Source organism: Erpetoichthys calabaricus, chromosome 11 (assembly GCF_900747795.2).
Source record: "Erpetoichthys calabaricus chromosome 11, fErpCal1.3, whole genome shotgun sequence".
Lineage (NCBI taxonomy): Eukaryota > Metazoa > Chordata > Cladistia > Polypteriformes > Polypteridae > Erpetoichthys > Erpetoichthys calabaricus.
This window is the reverse complement of record NC_041404.2, coordinates 60557333-60583229: the sequence shown is the minus strand read 5'-3', so window position 1 is coordinate 60583229 and position 25897 is coordinate 60557333. Positions and strand designations below refer to the sequence as shown.

The 25897-nt window shown below is 45.6% G+C and overlaps 2 protein-coding genes across 3 annotated transcripts in view; both read right to left on the bottom strand.

Moving 5' to 3' along the window:
- The window catches only part of LOC114660451 (F-BAR and double SH3 domains protein 1-like), a 186082-nt gene extending 176097 nt beyond the window's left edge, over window positions 1-9985 (bottom strand). For both annotated transcript variants that reach the window (XM_028813150.2, XM_028813151.2), the window contains exon 1: window positions 9812-9985. In XM_028813150.2, coding sequence (XP_028668983.1) covers window positions 9812-9832 — 21 coding nt within the window. In that variant the 5' untranslated portion in view covers window positions 9833-9985. The remainder of the gene's footprint in view (window positions 1-9811) is intronic.
- The window catches only part of hdac3 (histone deacetylase 3), a 477712-nt gene that overhangs the window by 303559 nt on the left and 148256 nt on the right, over window positions 1-25897 (bottom strand). The window lies entirely within an intron of this gene.

Sequence of the window (25897 nt, the reverse complement as noted above, 5' to 3'; positions counted from 1 at the left end):
CGGGTTGGCAAATGGATGGATGTCATATAAATGCAATATGTTATTAGTTATCAGTTAATCAAGTAATAAGTCACTTCATCAAATAATCTTCTTAAATAATAACAAGGGGGCTTCGCTCAACCGCACCCACACCCACCCCCCTCAAGCGCTATGCACCAACCACTTGACGTCTCTGCCGCTCACGTTGTGAATGCACCCCAAGGAGACGCGGCTGCTCCTCCAACACCCCCTCTTAAATGGTGACCTCCACTTTGCTCGATCAGCTGCTGGCTTGTTGCATTTTGCATGGCACACTTCTGTCATATCACCTCTGTCCATATATTCAATCTCTTTTCACTTTTACCTTTTCGTCAATGTTGCACTGAATTTTGATTGCGTGTTTGGAATCACATCGTGACAACACAACGTACAACTGCCTGTGAGTGAATGTCGTTTCCTTCTATCTACAAGAAATGTGTCTTTCATAACCACGCAGGACTTTTTCAAAACTCTTTGGATAAGCTCTTGAGATTTTCTCTCGCGGGATTTCACTTTCACCAAACAATCTTTTAATTCTTGCAGATACGCCTCTTCATTGGGAAGAAACACAACTTTTCCCTGATGGCAACATGAATTAGAAGATCTACAAGTCTCTGACTTAAAGTTTAAAGCCAAACAATATCTACATACTTCTGTCATATCACCTCTGTCCATATATTCGATCTGTTTTCGCTTTTACCTTTTCATCAATGTCTCATTGAATTTTGATTGCGTGTTTGGAATGACATCGTGACAATGAAACGTATAACTGCCCGTGAGTGAATGTTGTTTCCTTCTATCTACAAGAAATGTGTCTTTCATAACCACGCAGGACTTTTCCAAATCTCTTTGCATAAGCTTTTGTCTCGCAGCGCTTCCGGCCCCGGGCGTGGATACATTGCTTGGCACAAAGACTCGTCTCACGGGACATGACAGTGTCCCTCAGACAATCACATCTCAACTCCTTCCAAAAATTATTTATTTATTTCTTTTTTTTAAATAGAGAGATACAGTACCGTGGCTGTCCGTTTGTCTGTCCATGATTTTAAATCCCCTGTAGCTCGCAAACCGTTTGAGCAGTTGACCTGAAATTTGGTACACATATACTACGTGACGTCTACTGTCCGCTTACGTGGTGATGATTGACCTCCGAGGTTATCCCTCTTTTTATTTTATTTTATTGTAGAAAACTCTCAGCAGTGGGCAGCAGGGCGGCAGTGTGGCGCCGTTCTCATCCCCACCACCTTCGCTGTCACTTCCCCTACCTCTCCATATCTTGAATCATTCTTAAGGCAGATTGAAAACTTAAGTGCCAGCTTCAGTGAAAAATTAAGAAAAACGTACTAATTAATTGCAACACAAACATGGACTTAATCCGCTTTAATGTGAAAAGATCACAACGGAAGAAGAGAAGAAGCGGGCCGCTAGGGTGGAGAAAAGAAGAGCTGCTCAGGAAACAGCAAGCGCATCAACCTCTGAGCAAACGAATGATAAACGTACAGAGAAAGAAAGAGGATGAAAACTAGGAATGTTCAAGTTTGTGAATTTCCCCTTGGGATCAATAAAGTATCTATCTGTCAGGTGGATTCACTGCAGGTTATCGTGCAGTACAAACTGCCTTAAAACAGCTTTTATCCAAAAGCAATCACAGCCCTGAACTAAGAATAAAACTGCTCCATAGCATTCTCCCAATTTATTATTATTTTTAACTCTTATGTCTCACACTGAGTCGACTGTACCTTTAATTTTGTTGTGTTCCTTTGTAAAAGTGACAATGACAATAAAGATCTTTCTATCTATCCGTACGCCGTTACTGGTTTAATAATATTTTCATAATTCTTTCATTTACATAAATTCAGGAATACCCATTATGCTGAACAGAAAGTGCAAGTTCACAGACTACTTGAACAACAATGTCCTTGTTTTATCAGATTGTATCAGATTTACTGAGAAAAATAGCTTCAGTGGAAAAACAAAAGAATGTAGATTAATGCAAACATACTAAATTGAAGAGTGTAAAATTGTTGTCATTATACTACAGTGGACTCCACTTAAGTGCACGTCGGTTAATCGCACACTCCGCTTAGCTGCATGTGACTTGCATGGTCCCTATTTGTGCAAAGTCAAGAACACGGGCAATACCTTCAGATAAGCACACAATCCGCTTAAGCCCACATACATTAATCGATCCCATTGCTATTCTCTCCAGCTGAATTCACTCCGGTTCACTACATGGTCTCTTCACATCCAATACACGATATTGACTGACACACTCAAATGACATCATTAGAGTGTGACAATGTAAGTCGCCCGGTTCTTGTGATTGCTCAGATGCTGATGTCCAATCCCGCTACTGTACGGAGGCCTAACAGTTTACAGTGCAGTTCCTAGGTACACACTGTAGTCAGGTGAGCAGCGTGTTTTTATGTCGTCTCAGAACTGTCAATGCGTTATGTCTGTTAGTAATGAATGACATTACATATTAGCCTTACAACTCAACTGTGATAAGTTAGTGGCCGTGACTTTTGACTATGGCGTCGACTTCATCATCCCATGTGGAAAAATCATTGTTTCTGGCTGAACGTGTCAATGTCATAAACAGACTTGACAACTAGGAGAGTCAGGTCTCTGTTGCAAAACACTACAGCATTCATCCTAGCCAAATTTCACGGATTTACAAGAATAAAGAATCGATATTGCAAGACTGGCAGAACAATGGCAATCCAGACAGAAAACAGAAAAAGATATGGAAGACTGAAGACGCACAGGTACAGTAGATGTCTATCTGAACAGTTAATGTGTATGTACTGTATGTATGATTCACGTATCCACTATATTCTTCACTGTAGTCTGTTTTGGAGGAGGAGTATAGGGACCTAATCAATGACTTTGTTAAATGGTGCGACTCAAACCACCTACAACTGAACACCAGCAAAACCAAGGAGCTGGTGGGGGATTTTAGGAGGCCCAGACCCCTCATGGACCCCGTGATCATCAGAGGTGACTGCGTGCAGATGGTGCAGACCTATAAATATCTGGGAGTGCAGCTGGATGATAAATTGGACGGACTGCCAATACTGATGCTCTGTGCAAGAAAGGACAGAGCTGACTATACTTCCTTAGAAGGCTGGCATCCTTCAACATCTGCAAGAAGATGCTGCAGATGTTTTATCAGACAGTTGTGGCGAGTGCCCTCTTCTATGCGGTGGTGTGCTGGGGAGGCAGCATAAAGAGGAAAGACGCCTCACGCCTGGACAAACTGGTGAGGAAGGCAGGCTCTATTGTTGGCATGGAGCTGGACAGTTTAATATCTGTGGCAGAGCGACGGGCGCTCAGCAGGCTCCTATCAATTATGGAGAATCCACTGCATCCACTAAACAGGATCATCTCCAGACAGAAGAGCAGTTTCAGCGACAGACTGCTGTCACCGTCCTGCTCCACTGACAGACTGAGGAGATCGTTCCTCCCCCAAACTATGCGACTCTTCAATTCCACCCGGGGGTGTAAACACTATAACATTATACAAAGTTATTGTCTGTTTTTCACCTGTATTATTATCATTCTTTAATTTAATATTATTTATTGTATCAGTATGCTGCTGCTGGAGAATGTGAATTTCCCATTGGGATTAATAAAGTATCTATCTATCTATCTTTATTGCGTTTGACTAGGCTAGTAGGTGGGGTGACTGAATGGTTAACTTTCAGGACTGACATGTTGCTCTCCTATTAAGCGCATGTCGTGATGTCATCCGGTGGCCGTGCACTTAAACTGACTGTAGAAGTGAATTTACCACACGTGTGTCATTTTTTTTTTTTTTTTTACAGGTTTACGACAGTTAAGCCATCCCAATAAGATTGGAAGAAATGAAGTCCGTAAACTTAAGAGGCTTGACGTATTCAAAATATTTAATGGGTTATTCGTTTGCCAGGGACTGTGATTGTGGCCATCATATCATAATTTGAGTGATAAACTGCTACTAAAGGTTTACATCATTTTAAAAAACATTCTTAATTCATGTAGTCGGTCCGCCCTTCGCAGCTCTAACAGCTTCAGCTCTTCTGGGAAGGCTTTCCACAAGGTGTAGGAGTGAGTGTGCTTATGGGAATTTGTGACCAGGAGAGCATTGGTGATGTTGGACGAGAAGGCCTGACTCAAAGTCTCCGCTCGAATTCATCCCAAAGGGGTCATTTTGCTTGACTTCTCACTACATTCATGATGGCTAACTCGGTACCACACCCTAGCACTATAGACATACAAGACACCAAAATGTACCACTACAACATGGAATTGAAGACCCAGAGGAAGAAATTGGCACACATGGACAGTGACATCATCTTCTTAACAAAATGCAAAATCTTTTCCTGAAAGGCATCATGATAAGGAATCCAACCATACACACTGTCACACACACGCACTTACGAGACACTCAAAAGGCTTGATTGTACGTGAAAGAACAAAGGACAGGGGACTGGAACGAGGCACTAATGCTTTACTCTCCTTCATTAAGCAGAAAAACAACCGGATAAAGCAGTCCTACCGGTCATCACATCCCGTCCATACAAAAGTCACCTCGGCCGGCTCCGTGGAGTCACCACACTTCTGCACTTCCCCGATGACTTCAGTTCCTCAGCTCCGCTCCTGATGCCATCTCCGGCCACTACGATCAATGTCGGCTCCACTATCCACCTCATTTCCTCCCTGTTAATTGCACTTCCTTTTCTGTTTGTATAAGAGAGTCAGGAATGAACTTTATGTTGTCGAATCTTTTGCTTTACGTTTGACCTGGAATTGGTACTGGACGCTACAGCCAGTATACGGGGAGGTTCCCCAACCCTTAATCTGTGTTTCTGTGTTCTTATTTTATCACAACACCTACAATACTCGGTTTGCAGAGCAACGTTGTTCTGGGACAGGGGTCTCCAACTCCAGTCCTGAAGAGCTACTGTGGCAGCACGTTTTCATTCTGACTCTTCTTAATTAGTGACCAGTTTTTTCCTTCTAATTAACTATTTACCTTTATATTAACGGACTTTTCTCGAGACCCTGACCTCTGAATTGATTCTATTTTCCTTAAATGGCACCTAGCAATTATGGAGAATCCACTGAACAGGATCATCACCAGACAAAGGAGCAGCTTCAGTGACAGACTGCTGTCACCATCCTGCTCCACTGACAGACTGAGGAGATCGTTCCTCCACCACACTATGCGACTCTTCAATTCCACCCGGAGGGGTAAACGTTAACATTATATAAAGTTATTGTCTGTTATACCTGCATTGTTATTACTCTTTAATTTAATATTGTTTTTTATCAGTATGCTGCTGCTGGAGTATGTGAATTTCCCCTGGGGATTAATAAAGTATCTATCTATCTATCTAAACATAAATTTGATGTGAAGTCAACCAACAGATGACCAACTAAACTCCAACTTTCATTCAGTTCCTTAACTTGAAGGCAATTCTTGTTGCTAATTAACCCCGTTATTTGATTCCATGGCACTCGTTCTGTCATGGCAGACATTTCCATTTCTTTTTCAAGAGCATCGTCAACATGTCTTGTGGACCTGAGCAGATCAACATTACTGAGGCCTTCGCCTTTCTTTATTGTCAGTTAGGGTGTGATGGACGCAGGTTGTTGGTTCATTTTGTGTCTTAGTATTGCTTGGTTGCTAGTTAAGGAAAAATGAAATAATTAAGGGGGCCCCCAAGTCTTAAGTTGTGCATCAATTAAAATTAAGGCAAAGAGTTAATTAGCAGCAAAATCTGGCCACTGATTAAGCAAACGGTTAGAATGAAAACCTGTGGTGGGCTGGCGCCCGGCCCTGGGATTGGCTCCAACAGACCCTCGTGACCCTGTAGTTAGAATATAGCGGGTTGGATAATGGATGGATGGATGGAATGAAAACCTGCAGCCACAGCAGCTCTCCAGGACTGGAGTTGGGGACCTCTGTTCTAGGACATTTAAGATGTCTCACTAAAGGTTTTCCAGTGTTGTTATCTGTCCAAGTGTGTGTATAAACACAAAGAACTCCAGTTTCTGTATTGCATCTCGCCTGAAGAAGGGGCCTGAGTTGCCTTGACAGCTTGCATACTGTAATCTTTTTAGTTAGCCAATAAAAGGGGTCATTTTGCTTGGCTTTTCTCTACATTCATAATGACTAACACGGTACAACACCCTAGTACTACAATAAAAGGTAGTCATTTTGCTTGACTTTTCTAATTTCTATTCCGTTCCCAAAACACAGAACTTGGGAAATTAAACGTTCACTTAATTAGCCCAGAAGCTGGTGGGAACAAAAACCTGCAGCCACAGGGGGTCCCCAGGACCAAGTTTGGGAGGCAGCGCTCTAGATAGTAGTGATGGGTCGTTCTTGAACGATTCGTTCATTTTGAACGAATCTTTAATGTGACTCGGGAAGAACGAGTTGTCTCGTGTGAGTGATTCGTTCAGTCACGCATGCGCATTTGCGCAACTTTCTATAGTTTTTTCCGAGTCGTTCGTTCATCACGTGACAGCCCCATAAGCTTAACCAACTCAGTCTGAGCCGGAAAGAGAATTGATTAGTTCATTCCTCGAGTCTTTCGAGTCGTTCGTTCTTTTGCCACATGACCACTTACCGGCTCAGTAGTAGCGAATCATAGACTAAAGACCCAGGTAAACAATGAATTAATATTTTCTGATTCTTACAGCGTGCGTTATAGTTTTGTCTTGTTTGTAGTGTAATCAACATTTGTGTAAGCAGTAGATGGGCTAGGGAGGTAACGGGTAACATTTTAATTATATTTTGCTAAAATGAACGAAATGAACGAAATGACTCGAAAAAAGATTCGTTCATTTTGCAGAACGAGACTCAAAGGTCCGAGTCGGTAAAATGATCCGAACTTCCCATCACTACTAGATAGATAGATCTTTATTGTCATTGTTACTTTTACAAAGGAACAACGAAATTGAAGATGCAGTCGACTCAGTGTGAGGAATTGAGTTAAAAAGACAAGAAGAGAGAAAATAATAACAAACCGAATAGTAATAAATATACAAATTGCACTTGTTGACTTAAGGTCTATATTGCACATTGGTAGAATGATATGGAGCAGTTTTATTCTGAGTTCAGGGTCATGAGTGCTTTCGGATAAAAGCTGTAAATGCAATCAGCGTTTATTTCTCCTCCGTAAACCCAAACTACTTACAGGAGACACGGAGCTCATGTTGTCCTTTTATCACAGTCCGTTATCGCTTTCAGTTTCACTGCCTGGTTTAGTGGTCTGACAAACCAAAATTTTTAAAAAAAAAGCTCCAGCAGATCACTAAGCGTGCAGCTGATGTTATTGGGGCGGACGTACGGCTGATGATCTGGCAAGTGTGTGTCAGAGGACAACGCTAAAGAAACTGGAGATCATCTCAAGTGATGACAGACATCCATTACATGGAGAACTGAACTTCAGTGAATCGCTCCAGACATCGCTCCATTCTTCCTAGTGCCATAAGACTTAATCATTTTCTCTGATATTCCTTATTATAAAGGTTTGATTTGTATCCTGTAATCAATTTTGTGTAAATACAAACTATCAAACTGCCTCACCTTATTGTTTCAATTATGGAGAATCCATAAATAGTATCACTGTCCTGCTCCACTGACAGATTGAGAAGATCGTTCCTCCCCCAAACTATACAAAGTTATTGTCTTTTTTTCACCTGCATTATTATCATTCTTTAATTTAATATTATGTATTGTATCAGTATGCTGCTGCTGAAGAATGTGAATTTCCCATTGGGATTAATAAAGTATCTATCTATCTATCTATTTCTTTCTGCCTTCTGGCTTGAGATCTGTGCTGGCAATTGAAAGGTTCAAATCCCATAACCACCAGAAGTGACTCTGCTCAGGTTGGGCCCTTAAGCGAGACCCTTAACCTGCCATTGCTCTGTCCTGCGTAGGACATTAATCTGCAAGCAGGTCCTCCAACTTACTGGGAAAGTTTGGGTGTTGGTGGCAGGAGTGGCACTCCAGTCACTGTAAAAACAAAACACTTGCCACTGTTCCAGTGTGGTGCTGAGGTGTCACCCGCTGCGATCCGGGTGGGTCGTCGTGGCTATCAGCGTGTGCTCCCATCGTCTTAGTCTCACGTTTAGTGTTACTCAGTGAGCCACCACAGCATCCCTACACGCTCTTTAAATCTGAAGTTTAACAGGTTAGGGAGCTAAAAAGTATCCTGACAAATCACGCTAAGGGTCATGACGTGTCTTGTACGTCGTATGCTTTAATATATCAGTCTAAATTACAAAGAGTCGGTGGTAGCTGAAACTGAGGAGTCGAAGGTTTTGTGTACCAACTCCACAGCCAACACCATGTTATCTTTTTTTTTTTTTCCTTCTTTCTGCTGGCTCTCGTCCCAAAGATGTGAAAGTCAAATTAGCAGGCGACTCCAAAACGTCCCAGATACGAGTCTGTGTTGGGTTACTTTTGAACGTGGCCTGCAGTGGCTTGGTGTCACGTCCGGCTAATGGCTTTGCTGCTCAAACAGGAGTACGCCAGCAGTGGGGCATATCAGTTGAGGCTCTGGACTTTAAAAACATGAGGTTATGGGGTGGCACCGTGTGACGTCCGTGCCCCTATTGACAGTCATTTTCTAATCCATTTAGGCCCAAATAGGGCTGTGGAGGGTGCAGATGCCTATCCCAGCTAGCACAGGGTGACAAGGCAGGAACAAAACCCTGGACAAGGCGAACACACACACCTGGGCCTAACTGGCATGTCTTTGGATTGTGGGAGGAAACCCACCAAGGTGAGGCAGTCGCGCTACCATGTGCGCCACCAGGCCGCCTGTGCATCTAATGGCCAAAACCAGTTTAGGTACTCGCGTGTTATATCCTCGCCACTGGCACAGGCAAAAGAAAAAAATCGATTAACATTCGTTTATTTACAAAACAAAAACAGGAGAACGAAAAATGTGATCTTTAATTACTTTTGAAACACTACTTCTGTCGCGAAGTTTCTAATGTCGTTAAGTAATGGAGAAGCGCTGTCTGGTGGGCTTATAGCACTCGAGTACCTCCGTTTATTCCGAATGTTCTAAGTGTGCTTGCTGAAAGGCGTCAGCCAAATATAACCTGCTTATAATGCGGGCGGACAGAGGTTTCCAGTATGCCCAGTTCTCCCTCCTTGAAGTCCTTTGAACCCCCCAAGTGTGCTGCAGGTTGAATTGTACTCTCCTCGTGCGATGCGCCATCAAAATGCAGACTGACGGATCGCCTGATCCCAAAGCCTTTGGGGATGTTGGCGTCATGACGAGACGCACCCACCCGTGCATTCAAACCTCAACACTCGACTAACAAACGCGGCAGCGCTCCGCACGACCCGTGTAGATGGGGACCCTGCCACGCAAGCGGCCGATCGGTCGGACTTTTGCACACCCAAAAACACTTCACATTTTGGAGGGGCGCCAGTGCAACGGACAGCCTTCAACAGCTCGAGGCGGACCCGATAATCCAAACCAAACACCACGGCCGTCAACTTTGCTCAGCGTGGCCTCCAAAATAATTCACCACGTATGCCCACGGACGGCTGACGATTCGCTTCGCCGTGCGCGTTGACATGTTCCCCCGAGCCACGATCTGTTTACCGAGTTTAAACAGCAAGCAAGCAAGCAAAGAAACACTCGGACAAGTTTAAGTGAAAGAAAGCAAATCAAAGTCCCGGCAAAGTCTGCGTAAGTAAAGGGGCGCCACGACAGCGTTCGGCGAGTCACACACCCCGAGGCGCCCATTTACACCCGCCTCCTTCCCACTGTACCTTCCTCGGTGGAGGCTGCATTCTGCTTCTTTCCTTCGCTGCTTCTTCCTGTTACTGAGGCCGTCTCGCATACTTCCCGTATCTCCTACGAAGGATGAGCTTTGCGGCGGTCCCTGGACTCTGGAGGCGGGGTCGGAAAAGTTACCTGCCCGCTCAAACACCTGCGCAGCAGCAGCGACGCCTCGTGGAAAGAAAAGCGCGCTTGAGAGAAACAACAAAAAAAAAGGGGGGGCGTTCTGCGCAGGCGCGAACCGTGCAATTAACGAATGGACTCAAAACTGTACGCACAGAGGAGCAAGGCGCCTCGTCGTCGGAGTTAACGGCTGTGCTACTTTCGAGCCGTCGCTGAGAAAAAAAAAAATAATCACGGTGGGTATTCGTGATTGTGATTTTCAACTTATTGTTGTGCATGTTTTGTTCGATAGCGAATTATTGTGTTTACATGTGCTTTCGTTTTGTAGCTCCTCCCATGTGGATGAATGTTGTTGTCATTAGTAACAGCGGTAACGCCCATATTCGTAGGAACGCCCTCTCCGCCTTTCCTGTAGAAAAACGCTCCCCCGGATAATTTGCATAGAACCGCCCTTTGTTTGCAAAATCCATTTTAGGATTTGAGTCAAAACAGCCCTGCTTTTGTGTGGACCACGCCCCTTTAAGGCAGACCTGGATGCTTGACAAACTAGTGGTTGGTATTGGTATGGAAGTACTGTCTAAATTGATGCTCCACCTTAAACTCGGCTGTGGCAAACTTTTCCGCTGAGATTAGCGTGCAGCTCCGCACTAAACCTGCTGTCGAAACCTGCAATGAAAGCACGGCAACCCAGAGCCACTGCCATACGATCACTGAAACTGCGCACTAACAGCACTGAGCAGGAATTAATTTTAGGGTGCAGGGATGAGAAAGTAAATGAATTATAATCAGGCCCGTCTTACCGGCATCATAAGCGCCCATGCAAAGTACTGTACTGGGGCCCCAGTTTTGATAGCAAAACAGAAACATTCATAGGCATCAGAAACATTTTGGGCCCCTATGCTTCAGGGTCCCGCAGCCAGTGCCCATTGTGCTCATAGATATAGATGGTCCTGATTATGATTCAGTCGATGATCAGCAGGAGGATGATGTTCTCGCACCCACCACATGACAAACCACCTCAGGACCCCAGATTAGGACCCCAGTGCAGCAATGCAGCAGGTGCCACCTCAGATGGAATGGAACAGTGAGAGGTCTTTTATGAGAACTGTCATCAAATGGATTTCAAAATAAAACCCAAACCCATACACCATCTGTGCACTGCATACTCCATGTATGGGAAATTCAGAACTAAAATTGCTTAGCAGTCATACTGTACATATTTTTAAAATTATAGTAATGTTTAACTAAATGCTCAGCATGTTTTTTTTAATGAAGTGTATTAATACATGCTTTTAAAATTATAAAAATCTATCCACTATATAAGAAAACGTTAAGTTCTGTGTGTATGTGTGTGTGTCTGGTCCCTCAGAGCAATCTGATGACGTGACGTGATCAAATGAGAAAGTGTGAGTGTGAGACACACGATGAGGAGGAGGAGGAGTGAAGGGTTAGGAAGCACACTGAGAGTCACCTTCAAAGACACAGGGGACACATAAAAATGGGTAGGAGGCGAGCAAGGAACTTCGAAATGACAGCCTCTGAGAAGCAGGCTTTATGGGGACGCCAGTCAAGAGAGGGTTAAGACACACAAGGCTACCAAGGAGAGGCGCTGAAGGTTCACGCAAGCCAAGAGATGTCCAATATTTTTCAATTTATTCGGTTACCTGTCTTTTGATGGGTAAGGTGGCTAGTTTATACCCAAAATTGCCCTAATTGTCATACCAGCCACCCTCTGTGAGTTTGGCATCACTGGGAGTGCCCTCAGGTGGTTCGAGTCCTACGATGTCCTCAAGATCAGACCATCTCGGAGTGTGCAGCACAACGCTTGTCACTTCTGGACTACTGCAACACTCTGATGACAGGAGTACTGTCATGTGTCGCCAAGCCACTGCAGATGATTCAAAATGCAGCAGCGTGTCTGGTGTTCAACCAGCCGAGTCGGACCACATGTCACTCCTCTTTTCAGGCCACTATAATGGCTCCCTCTAGTGGCACATATTAAGTTCAAATCCTTGAGTGGTCGGTGGGTCAGCACCTACGTATACTGCACGGAGACACTTGTGAGGCCCTATGCTCCGTCTTGACTACTCAGGTCTGCTGATGAAACTATTTGGTGATGTCACCTCAATGTGGCATCAGATCTCAGTCCAGACTCTCTTCATGAGTAGTTCCTAGCTATCTGAACGAGCGCTCCCACCACATTCGAAATTCCGACTCCCCCAATGTGCTTAAGAAGTGTTTGAAGACTTTCTTGTGCAGGGAGTTTCTGCCATTGTCTTGAAGTGATGTGACCAGCCCAGCACACCACACTGGTGATCACAAAGCTGTTGAAGATATGGAAGACGTCACTTCCCACATTAAAGGAACGGAGTCGCCTAAGGAAAGATCCCCTGCTCTGCTCTTTCTTCTCCAGTTCCTCTGTGTTCTGAGACCTGTCATTGATGTGGACCCCCGAGTACTTGTAGGAGTAGACCACCCAGATATCCATCCATCCATTTTCCAACCCGCTGAATCCGAACACAGGGTCACGGGGGTCTGCTGGAGCCAATCCCAGCCAACACAGGGCACAAGGCAGGAACCAATCCCGGGCAGGGTGCCAACCCACTGCAGGACACACCCACACACTAGGGCCAATTTAGAATCGCCAATCCACCTAACCTGCATGTCTTTGGACTGTGGGAGGAAACTGGAGTACCCTGAGGAAACCCACGCAGACACGGAGAGAACATGCAAACTCCACGCAGGGAGGACCCGACAGTTTCCCCATATTACACAAGTATATAGAAATCTCATTACTACGAAATACATTCAGCAGATACTTTCATTACAAGTAAGTGCCCAAAGACTGAAATACCTGAATGAATCATCGATAGAGCAGTTAGGTCTGTGGTCGCAGCTAAGTTGTGCACAACGATCCTCAAACAGAAACATTGTAAAAATTTTTTTCTTTCTTCGAACTTTCCTCATACTGTTTTTTTTTTTTTTGCTGTTTTTGTTTTCAGTGGTTTTCTGAGATACCTTTCGCTTATTGCTCGTCAACATTTGAAAAACATCCATTGGAATTTAACTTATTGTCACCCTCCTGTAGAAATGGCAAACACGAAAAAACAATAATAGTTCATATTAGAAAAAAAACTGTAAATCTTTGCAGCTCTCAATTCCAGCAAAAAGAAAAAAGACGTTGCCAGTGAATTCGGAATTTCGGCATCAACACTGTCAACTTTCTTGAAAGATAACGCAAAAAAAGAAGAAAAATCTCAGGTTGCAAACGAATGCAACCTGCTGCATTTGAAGATGTCGAAAAAGCAGTTTTTATGTGGTTCAGTGATGATCGTTCAAGAAACATTCCTATTAATGTGGCACTCATTCAAGAAAATGTGAGGTTTCTAAACTCTCCTGGAACCTCCCTCAACTGGACAATGCGCCGAAGAGCGTCCCGAAGTGCGATCACAGCGTCTGTGGAAGACTGTTTATCTGTTGCTGGAGCAACTGCAGGCTCACAGCTCTGCTGCGGCTCGCCACCGAAGTAAACAGAAAAGATCTCGATGGGTGATACAAGGAACATTGTAAATGCAGGGAACAGTATTACTTGGCCACTAACCTAGCTACAACTCTGCCTGACTGCTGTGTCTGTGTATAGGAGACTGGCAGATCACGCTACAATAAATAATCGTGCTGTTCTTGTTTCAAGATGAATAAAGCTGGTATTACTAAAGTACTGGGACTCAGCCTCGTGTTTTGATGTTTGATCATTTATGATTTGCTTCTGTGGTGCTTCACTGCAGTTGTGTGAGCCTGCTGTTGCCCTGCCCCGGCAATGGACAAGCAATTTTCCACAGACGCAGCAATCGCGCTTCGGGACACACTTAAGTGTGTCGCCCCATTGGGTGGGGGGTGGATCCCAGAAGAGTTCAGAAACCTCACAATATGAAGAAGGGAGGGATGGGAGGAAACCGGAGCGCCCAGAGAAAACCCACGCAGACACGGGGAGAACATGCAAACTCCACGCAGGGAGGACCCACCCAGATATCCACCCCTTAAATAATAACCAGACATAGAGGCCCATGGGTGCGGTGAAAGCCAGTAAGCATTTCCTACAAGAGGCCATCACTGAAACATAGAAGGCTGTCTGAGTTGGTAAGTTCAGTATTTATAATATTGCCACCTACTGGTCTTATGTGGTACTGCAGTTCAAAAAAGTTGGCTAAAAAACCTCTAATATTTACACTTACACTTAGTTGCTGAGCAGACGTGTTTATCCAAAGCAACTTACAAAGTGGTAAACATAATTGAGTAACATTAGGCTGGGGCCTGTTTGTTTAGCAAGTGTAGTAGGTCAGGTGACAAAAGTCGATTGGCACAAGTGACAAGATGTCATAACTCATATATTTACAATCATAGACTAACAAGCCATCCATCCATCCATCCATCCATCCTGCTATATCCTAACTACAAGGTCACGGGAATCTGCTGGAGCCAATCCCAGCCAACACAGGGGGCAAGGCAGGAAATAAACCCTGGGCAGGGTGCCAGCCCACCACAGGGCACACACACACTAAGCACAATTTAGAATTGCCAATCCACCTAACCTGCATGTCTTTGGACTGTGGGAGGAAACCCACGCAGACATGGTGAGAACATGCAAACTCCACACAGGGAGGACCTGGGAAGCGAACCCAGGTCTCCTAACTGCGAGGCAGCAGCACTACACACTGTGCCACCATGCTGCCCCCAACAAGCCATAAAGACTAAAAATCCAACAAATCAGACAACAGCAGGAAAGGTCACAGAGCAAACTGGCAGATATTCACAGAACAGAAGGGTCTTCAATCGCTTCTTAAATATGTTGGGGGAGTCAAGGTGGTGGGCAGCCCGTTCAACCAACTGGGAACTACACAAGAAAAGGGTCTGGAGTAAGACTTGATGCCAACGCAGAGGCAGCATCACCAGACGCTGTTCATGGGCAGAGCTGAGTGGGCGAGTAGGAGCAGAAGATGCTCACCAGTGTCTCCATATACTCGGGGGCCGACCCACTGACTACTCTGCCTAAAACATCAACGCCACACAGAAGTGGGAAAAGATGAAGGGCAAGAAGAAGGAGAAGAAAAGTGATTTGTATTGTATTTTAATCTTGGGTGCCACTGGTTTGACTTTGTGCCAGACACTCATGGAGTCCTGAATGAGGCACATGACCCGCATTGTGAGGGAGGGTCAGTTATGGCACAACGGCCATGTGGCACCATTACCCGAGGGTGATCCTCATTGGTGAGGCCTCAAGCAGTAGGACCAGGCCAAGGGGACGCCCATGTAACACCTGGCTGTGGCAGATAAGAGGGTCCGATTTCCGGAGAGGGTGGGACTGGACCGCGTGTCTGCCTTGAGGGGTTGCCAGTCGGGATCCCAAGCTGTTTTCCTGTGCGGAGGGCGCGGCAACGCACTGTGCCAGTCCTGGTGCTCCCTGTTTGTGAGGCATGACCGCCATCCAGTGACCTGAGATGAAGACTGGACTCCTTCATGAGTGTCTCTTCAGAGAATCCTTGGGTCCCGCTGGTGTGACTTTGTGTTGCTCACGGAGTCCCCAGTGAGGCACATGACCTGCATGGTGAGGGGGCGTCAGTTACGGCACTACGCCCATGTGGCACCGTTACAATTTTTCTGTAAATAGACATTATCAAACTGCTGTACCTCAACCTGTCTTGTCTCGATTTGTTTTGTTTCATTTCTTTCTGTTTTCTTATTAGATGCAACTGAGAAGCCATATTTCATGTTTTCTTGTATAAATGCGACTAAATAAAGACACCTTGAACCTCGTAATCTTACAGGGCGCATGTGGTGGCTCTGAGGCTTGGGATCTGCGGCGACAATTAAAAGGTTCAAATCCCATAAACACCAGAAGTGACACTAATCGGGTTGTGCCCTTGACCTGCCATTGCTCCATCCTGGGTATGACGTTAGTCTGCACCCAGCCCCGCCAGCAGGTCCTCCAACTTACAGGGAAAGTTTGGGTGTTGGTGGCAGGAGTGGCACTCCAGCCACTGTATCTCTCAATTATAAGAAAAAGTCTTGTAAGGTTGGAAGGAGACGAGACGCGACTTTCTCAGAGAGACACTTTCACGTCCCGCGAGACAAGACTTTGTGCCAAGAGATTTCACCAACGCCCGGGGCTGGAAATAAAAGACAAAGAGTAAATGACAAAGTAGAACATCGTAAATAATTCAAAAACATTGGCGCGGTACACATGCAGAGCAGGTTAGAGATAAACTAAATTTTGAAAGTCTCAAAAAACTGATAGTAAAGATCACAGCGCAAACAAACAGAAATTATTACTTGGTGTCCTCAGAAGGACACGGCCCGCTCTGCCCCTTCTCTCGTTCTTCTCTGTTAATGGGACCAGTTCAGGGTGTCGCTGGTGTGGACCCCCAAGTACGTGTTAGTAGCACTGCACGTCCTCCACATCCACCCCCGAATGAGAGGCTCCTTGGTGTGGTCACAGTCCATAAGCAGTTTTTTGGTTTAGCTGATGTTAATTTTATTTACTTGTGATGGTCAATTTTCGGTTGATGGTAGACTTCACTTCATGAATATCGGCAGAGTTTCTTGGCAGCCTTTGTCGATTTTCACAAAGCGTTCGACTCAGTTGAATGAGCTGCCCTGTGGAACATCCTGAGGGTTCGTGGGATCCCCTCGAGATTGCTGGATATCATGGCTGGCCTGTACACTGGTACTGGGAGTGCTGTGCAGGACCTCTGCATTTTTCCCAGTTGATTCTGGGGGTCCATCAGCAGTGTGTTCCGTTTCTACTTTGTTCAATGCTGGCATGGACTGGGTGTTGGGTAGGGTCGTGGGGTCCAGCGGCTGTGGGGCATCTGTTGGTGAAGAAAGGTTCACAGATCTTGACTTTGATGCTGTGATCTTCGCGGAGTCAATGGAGGCTCTGATCGACTCGAGAGACTGAGCGAGGGGTCTGAGTGTCTGGGCTTGCGAGGGTCCTGATAAACACCAACAGCCAGGTCTTTAATGACTTCTTGGGCACGGCCATCAGCAGTGTGTCTGTCTGCGGAGAGAGTGTCGACCTCATCATTGAGAGGTTTAGTGACATGTCATGTGACCTGGTGACTCTTCCTATGAAATCATTGGAAGAACATGAGGGGGTCACAAGGTCGCTGGAAAGGGGTGTGTGGCGCTCCCGATATATGAGCAAAAGGCCGAAGGCTTTTAGAGTCCTGGTGCTTCCTGTTTGTGAGACATGGCCGCTATCCAGTGACCTGAGATGAAAACTTGACTCCTTCATGTGTGTCTCTTCGGAGAATCCTTGGGTCCCGTTGGTTTGACTTTGTGTTGCTCACGGAGTGTCAGTTACGGCACTTCGGCCATGTGGCGCGTTTCCCCGAGGGTGATCCGGCTCGTAAGACCCTCATTGTTGGGGACCTGAGTGGCTGGACCAGGCCAAGGGGTCTCCCACATAACACCTGGCTGCGGCAGATAGAGGGTCATTTCCGGAGGGTGGGACTGGACCACGTATCTACCTGGGGGGGTGCCCACTGGGATCCCGAGTTGTTTCATCACGTGGTGGGTGCGGTAACGTACTGTACCAGTACCTGCTCCCCATCTTGACTTGGTCAATTTTGTCACCTTATCCTGTCACACTTGTCCCCAACCAGTCCCTCAGACTGATGTTTACTTTTGTAGGTCCCTTTGGACAGAAGCGTCTGCTAAGAAAATAAACGTAAAAGTAAACCCCTCATTTGGTATAACTGAAGTTTTATTGTAATATTAAATTAAAATTGATTACGTCATCCTGCCACGTCTTTTAAAATTAAATTTATGTCATTTTCTAACCTGCTTATTGCTGATCAGAATCACAGGCTTGGAGGTGCTGGAGCCTGTCCCTGCTAGCTTAGGGCGTAAGGCAGGAACAGACCCTGGACAGGGCGGCAGCCCACCGCTGATAAAATATATGAATACGTGTGTATTAACATTATACAGTCATATTATCATCTGTCAGCAATGGAGCCTCACGTCAGTCCCTGGTGTAGCGAGTAGGATGAGGAGCTCGGCACACGCACAAATCTCCTACTCTTAGGAAAAACTAATTCTATCGGGAACGGAACCAGACAGAACCTTCACCCCAATTTGATCCCCTCAGCTGGAGATGTCCTTTAAGAATCTACAAAAGGAAATAACCAGCCCAACACTTAAATTATTTAAACAAACAAGAATATATATTATAATCAATCAAACAAAACTATAAACACCCTTTAAGCAATCCTCCCCAAATCTGGAACAACTAAACAAATGCTCATTAATATGACCACCCCCTTGAACCCCTCTATAATGCACTCCCCAGAAAACGGCGAAACAGACGAGAAAGAAAGAACAGAAAAGAAAAGGAAAATCACCTACTTACAGACCGCACAAATAGATTCACAGCATATACATATACATATATATATATACTGTATATATTGTCACACACGTGTGAGTAGGAGGCAGCTAAAGGGCCTGAGTAATTGTAATTCTGCACCAGACCAGGGGGCGGAGGAGTGCGCTGACTGTCTCTCTCAGTTCTCTACAGACCTTTCCCGGGAAATCCTGCAAGGTTTCCGGCGCCTCAGAACACATCAATTCCAGTGCCGGCCCCTTTGCTGACATCACTTCCAATGCCGGCCCCTTTGCTGACATCACTTCAGATGTTGGCCCCTTTGCTGACATCACTTCCTTTACAGACTTTAAAGCCTCCCATCTTTGTCTCTGATAATCAGTTCTGTTTTGGACTCTGTTCTATGCACATCGTGCTCCTAAAATTCAACTTTTGCAGCCAGGAAAACAATATACAGGCGGCTGCCCCAAATCTTTATGATGTCTGTGTCGCATTATTATCACAACATATATATATACAAATAAAAATTAGATATACACGCTCTCCATACGTTCCCCAGTCCCTTTTATATCAACTTTGTCTTAGCTTTGAATCCAACCGGTCTGGGAAGTCCGACGATAAATCCAGCGTACTAGCCACAGTATCCCACTGACTCGTTAGATATAAGAGAAGCGATCTCACCGGCTTGGCGACGACTCTTTTATCGAATGCTGAAGTCCACCTGTATTATTGTAGTATTTCCTTCTAGTTACCCTTGACCTGTTTTCTCAAGGGTAAGTGTACTCGTCAAGTTCATTATCAGCTTGGTCTACTGTTGCACTTTAAGATTAACACACACATACATAGCTATACGCATACACACAGACCCTCACCACAACAGTACCCCATGAATGGCACACACACAACTGATTAACCTCTGGCACTTTAAACCACACAAGTGCTTTAGGAATAACACAGCCTGTCACTCTCTCAGCACTTCAAGAGACTTACTTATTATCGCCACAAACAACATACAATGTTTTAATGATATCTCAGACCTAAATATTACTTTCGGTCTCCAAGAATACATTTAAACACACAAAGGCTCAGCACCCTTGACTATCAGCCAAAAATGCCTTACTTTACATCCTGTTCCCTACTATTGGGTGGAGCTCTCACCCTCGGCCTTAATAAACCTCGCAGCACAGAGCGTATGGCAAACCTCCGGCTGCACCAGGTGCTCAAAGAAATCTAACTTATTACTTCAGTCACTCTGTAGACATTAAGATAAAGCATAGAATAATAATAATAATAATACAGGAATAATAATACCACCACCGGAACAAACAATAATAGAAAATAGGACTGAAAGAAAAGTCTGGATATGTATAGTCTTTAGAAAAAGCTTACAAAAAAGTAGAGATGACAAGGATGAATGTCGCAGACGGCTTGTGATCGATGTTCATGAAAATGCTGTTAACTGACGATCAGATGAAAACTGGTCACACGTTTCTTTGTTTTCTTCTCTTCTGATGTTGCTTGCTGACGAGGCCTATTTATTATAAAGTTTCATGCCGTGGGTTCACAACACATGATTGTTGCATGCACCTGATAGGCTGGCTGTCAATATGATGGCTGAATTTTGCTCAAACTCTTTAATCGATCTTTTCCCAGATAATAAAGTTTTTTTGATGTTGCCTAAAACATCGGCATGTCTTCCTTTCCCAGGCTGTAAACCAAATTGTTGTCCCAGATGTCCATCCATAAAGTAATTAATATCCTGAGGTATCGGCTCAGTCTTCCTTTCCCAGGCTGTAATGCCATTTTAGCACTATGCTGTGAACAACTGCTATAAAAGTGAGGTGTAAGGGAAGAGGATATGCCTTTTTATTTATAATGCCTATACCAGTGTCCTACATCTGAATTCATCTTGTTGGGATTGAGCAAAATATAATAATAAAAATATAGAGAATAATTTGTAGATTTTATACACCACTAGACATTAAGCCCATTACAATAACGGGCGCTATAACAGTAGTCCATAAACATTAGTAGGAACAGTCTGTATTAAATGGCAAGGGACCTTTTACCTCATTAAATTTTTTCCGTAAAATGCCTGTACAGTATTTTGCGCACCATAAGGTGCACTGGATTGAAAGGCGCACTCTCAATTGCGAGGCTTATTTCTGTACTTAAGCCATACATAAGGCGCACCGTATTATTCGGCGCATGCAAAAACAAGGTAACAGAAGCAAAACAATGAGTTTAGTTAAACCTTATTCTACTACGTATTTAAAAATACACTCGCATTGTTTTTTGATCAGTCTGTTGTCACAAATCCATCGAAGTCCTCACCTTCTGTATCTGAATTGAACAGATGGGCAAGTTCGCCATCAAACATGCCGGGTTCCCTCTCGTCATTGTCAGAGTCAGTCTTGTTGCCGGGTGGCTGTTCAGCAATGATTCCAGCTTTCGCGTAAGCTCGGACAACAGTCGAAGCAGACACCTTAGCCCAGGCATCCACAATCCATTCACATATGGTGGCGTAATTCACCCAGCGCTGCCTCCCAGTCTTAGTAAAGGTGTGTTCGCTGTCTCTCATCCATCGCTCCCATGACGCTCGCAACTTCACTTTGAACGCCCTGTTTACACCGATGTCCAGCGGTTGGAGTTCTTTTGTTAATCCTCCCGGAATGATGGCAAGCTCCGTATTCATTTGCTTCACTTGTTTTTTCACAGTAGCGGTGATATGGGCACGCATGGAGTCGCAGATCAACAAAGACGGTGATGCATGGAAAAACCTGCCCGGTCTCTTCACATACACCTCTCTCAGCCACTCTCTCATTTTCTCCTCGTCCATCCAGCCCTTTGGATTGGCCTTAACGATGACTCCGGCTGGAAACTTTTCTTTTGGCAGCATCTTCCTCTTAAAAATGACCATTGGTGGTAGTTTCTGTCCATTACCGTGGCAACCAAGAACAACAGTGAAAGCCGACTTCTCATGCCCCGTGGTGCGTATGGATACCGTGCTGGTCCCCTTTTTCTCCACAGTATGGTTCACGGGGATGTCAAAAGTGAGAGGGACCTCGTCCATGTTGGTGATGTGGTTGGGCTGGATTTTTTTGTCGGTAATCTTGTTGCTGCAGTAGGTGCGGAAGATGGTCAGCTTTTCTTTGTAATCCGCTGGCAGTTGCTGCGCCACAGTAGTTCGTGCGCGGATGGCGAGATGGTGCCTTTTCATAAAACGAAAGCACCAAGACGGACCTCCTTGAAAGTGTTTGAGCTTCATGTCTTGTGCTATCGTTATTGCCTTCAGTCGAATGGTGACTGTAGAGACGCTTCTCCCGGCTGCTCTTTGTTCAAGAATCCATTGTTCAAGTTGGTCTTCCAACTCTGGCCACCTCGCCTTGTTCCCGCGGAAACTCTTTTTTTGTCTTTTTAACTTGGCGCAATTCATTCTCCTGCTTCCTCCACTTCCGAACCATAGATTCATTGATTTTAAATTCTCTCGCTGCTGCTCTATTCCCATTTACAACCGCGTAACAGATAGCCTGTAGTTTGAATTGTGCATCGTAAGCATGTCTCTTCTCTGATGCCATTTTCAGGGTCCTTAGCCAAACAAATGTTGTTTCGCAGCGCACCAGTAGTACAATATACCTACCTGCCGTAGGCGTGGCGGAGGTAAGTGTACGTCTGTACGTGGCTTTACGTAATGTTCTGCAATTGGTTTATCGCTGCCAGCGTTCGTAGTGTACGTATTACTACGTCCCTATGTCGGCAGGAAATGGTCCGACAGTCAATCGAGCGGAGCGCTTACTAAAATGCACAACAACATTTTTACAGATTTTGGAACTCAGTGCACACATAAGGCGCACCAAATTTAAAGGCGCACCGTGGATTTTTGAGAAAATTAAAGGCTTTTAAGTGCGCCTTATAGTGCGCAAAATACTGTAATTTTCTCTGACAGTAATACTGGCTTTACTGTCTGTAATATGCGTTTAATTTTCTGTCCCAACAGCGGGCAATCAGCAGATTCTCCCCAGCAACTGATGTAATGTGCGCGAAAATAAATCTGCTTTTACTTTACACTTTACCGGGCCAAGCTTCTTCATCGCAAATCTGACATCCTCAGAGTGAACACTTGCACAACAATGGGGAAGCTGGTCCCCGCGTCTCACTACCCGATTGGATTTTTCGTGTTTTCTGTTTTAGGTCTTACCTCATTTACCGAAATCCGATTGGATCTTCTGCGCAATATTTTATAAGTCCCGCCCTCTCTGTCTTGTGTGACGCGTCACCAGAAGACACACACACATACGGACACTGGACGCACACAGGGGTTTTATTAAAGAGGATAACACCGCCTCACCCAAGTGTATTGGCGTTAATGTCCCTCCATGGCAGACGCAAGCGTCACAAACACAAGGTAAAGCCGTGCCCTCCGATGACCTTTCCCAGTTAGCCAGCACTCTCTGTTTTCCATTTGCCCGAACTGTTCTTGTTACGGAGCCTTATTTGCTTTACAGATCGCTTCCTTTCTAATTCTCCTTCTCTTAAAATGCGCACCTCCTCCCCTTTTGAAGTCGCTTCTCCTTCTTACGACATACACCAGCGTGTTAAGGCAAGGACCCCCAGGCGTGGTTTGGCCCCCTGCTCCCCTTAACAAGACACTCATTCCCTCAGACATCTATTCCAAAGGTAGCAAGTGGCAGAAACAGATAAAAGCACATAATATATGTAGCAACCCCCTGTGGGTGCGGGTTTTTACCCAAACCAGTCATTTCCCAGTTTCTCTGTTTTTCTCTTCTGTTACTCCATGATGGCGAGATGAAGATTATCTCTCTCGGCTGGCTCGGGAATGTCTGGAAATTGTACAGGAATGGCTGGAATCTGCAGCTGGGGTCATGGAGGTCTGGGCTGACCTGCCTGGCCTGCTGCCACCACAACCCACACCAGGGGTCTCATTGATAAACCTATGTGTGAAAATATGCATATTGCAGTGGCACAGGGAGCTGGTGGGCCAGGCTGAGCACAGGCCCACCCTGATTGGGCATAGGCCCAGCCAATCAGTTCTCTGTATGTGAAATTGTCTTTAAATTTTGCAATCGATTGGCTATTTGTTATTTTATCTTTCCTTCGGTTTCAAAGTGGAATGTTAAATCCCATTGGTTTACTGAATTTTCCATAAATAAATAAATGGGGCGGAGTTACTGTGTTTGTGTGTCTAACCTGATTGGTAGTCGTCATTAGATGGTTCACAGAACCTCAAGTTGCTTACTTCAGTATTCTCGATGTGCACCAAGAGACGGTTTCTTGCTGGAAGGACTTCATTTCCCAGCAGCCCCAAAGAGGATTGCTGAAATGGGTGCAGGGGCTGCTGGGGACAAGAAGGGCCAGCGGGAAACTTGAAAAGGGGGCCAGCAAAGCAGCAAGAGGGAGATCTGTGTTTCTGTGTCTTAACATCATTATAGGCCCCCGGACAAAGCACAGCCACTCAGCAAGTCACAACATACTGTGATAGACGTCTGGGGACAGGAAGGACCGAGAGAGGGCCACCTCCCTGGATTGTATGGGGGCCACAGAGCTTGGACGGTTCCTGGTGGTTCATTCTGGAGTTGGTGAGTTTACTTGGGTTTCATTGAGTTATTGGATTGCAGGATTTTTTGACCTTCACACTCTCTTTCTGGACTCGCTGTGCATTGGACGGCCTTTCCTTTCTCGGGCTCATTGTTATAGCAGGACATTTTGTGAGAATGAACTGTTTATGTCATAAAGATTCAGCGCTGACCCGTATTACTAGCCGGGGTTTGACGGTGATATCCCCCCCTCTAGTGGAAATGCTGTTGGAACTTATTGGGAATTTTGTGCTTTGGGACTCCTAAGCACGGTGGCTATGAGTGTAAAATTTGTTGATACCTCACTGACATACTGTTGCTCTTATTCTAAGCGACTGGAGCCCATGCCACTAAAGTGTGGCGGGCACTGAAATGACCGCACTGTGGTTGAAACGCCAAACGGCTCACGGTGAGCTTGTATTGTGGGGCGGCACGTGAACCCAGCGTGATGAACAATTCCCTTAATGCGGAGGACAGTCCTGCAGAGGGCGACACCCACTTCACCCTTCTTTTGTGCACATCCAATACCACATCTTATGACTAGTCTGTATAATACAAGCGTTAAAGTATTCTGTAACTCTGTAGTTGTAAAATGCATTGCAAGTTTCATTCCAGCAGATGGCGCATCGTAAGCATTACCACTGCTGATGAAAATCCTATACACGCCAATGGGGTGCAATTGTGGCAAAAGACAAACTGAGATTGAAACTCAATGAAGAAGAACGCAGCAGACAAGGAAATGGAACACAAGAACGTAACCTCGGAAGGACGTCTGCGAAGGCGTAAAGTGAAGGAGCCACACTAGCAGTGGAGTGTCTTCTGACCAACAGGATGAGGACATTCTGAAGTCAGTCAGGCAGTCATCGTCCTACCCGCTATATCCTAACTACAGGGTCACGGGGGGCTGCTGGAGCCAATCCCAGCCAACACAGGGCGCAAGGTAGGAAACAAACCCCGGGCAGGGCGCCAGTCCACCGCAGGGCACACCCACACACACCAAGCACAATTTAGGATCGCCAATGCACCTAACCTGCAGGGGACTGTGGGAGGAAACCCACACAGACACGGGGAGAACATGCAAACTCCATGCAGGGAGGACCCGGGAAGCGAACCCAGGTCTCCTCTACCACTGTGCCACCCACATTCTGAAGTAGTTACTGTAAACCACAGCCACCCCACCTGAAGGAGCCCCCTGCTCTCCATTCTGGCCGTAACCCATTGGCTTCTTGAAGGAAATAACGTCGAGTAGGCCTGCCACGTCGGTGTAGCTGTGGAGTTGAGATCACCGGAGTGGAGCCGCCGCAGCCGCCTCCCTAACCGCTGAGCCACACGTGTGCTCTCCACTTACAAACTTCAAAAATATTCAAAAACAAGCCGACCTCCACTGGAGACGCTAGCGCCGTATGGAGGAAATCTCCACTCCATTGTTGTCCACCGCGTCAGGGACTTCCCCAGTTTTGTGACAATTATTTACTCATCCTGACCTGTTTTGTCACAGTTTGCCCTACCAAAGAATGCGTTTGGTGAAAAGCACAAGATGGCGTTCAGATAAACATCAGGCCCGATCTGCCGCTGGAGACTGAAATGAACACGCGGCAGATTGACGACCTGATAGCACAAAAACAACTCCACAGAATGCAAGAGAATTGTTCCACTGCCGAGACGGAGCGGGCGTCGCCACGATCAGTGCAAAGTCGCTCGGCCGCTCCTCGTTGTCTGTTTTTTTTGCTCTGCGAGTGCCGCATGGGCTCAGGAAATCAAAACAGGAAAGTGGGCGACGCTCCCCGGACACAATTGACTATTCATATCCTTACACTTGGGCTTTCACACCGGGTGAACTTGAAGGGGGCTGAACATTGGGACCCGCCAGATCTGGGGATCAGTGCTGGACTGGCACAAGTGTGGAGTGTGCCAGGGGTAGATATGCCAGGGGACGGTTGGATAGAAGTGAAATCCTTACCAGGCTGGGGTGCCATAAT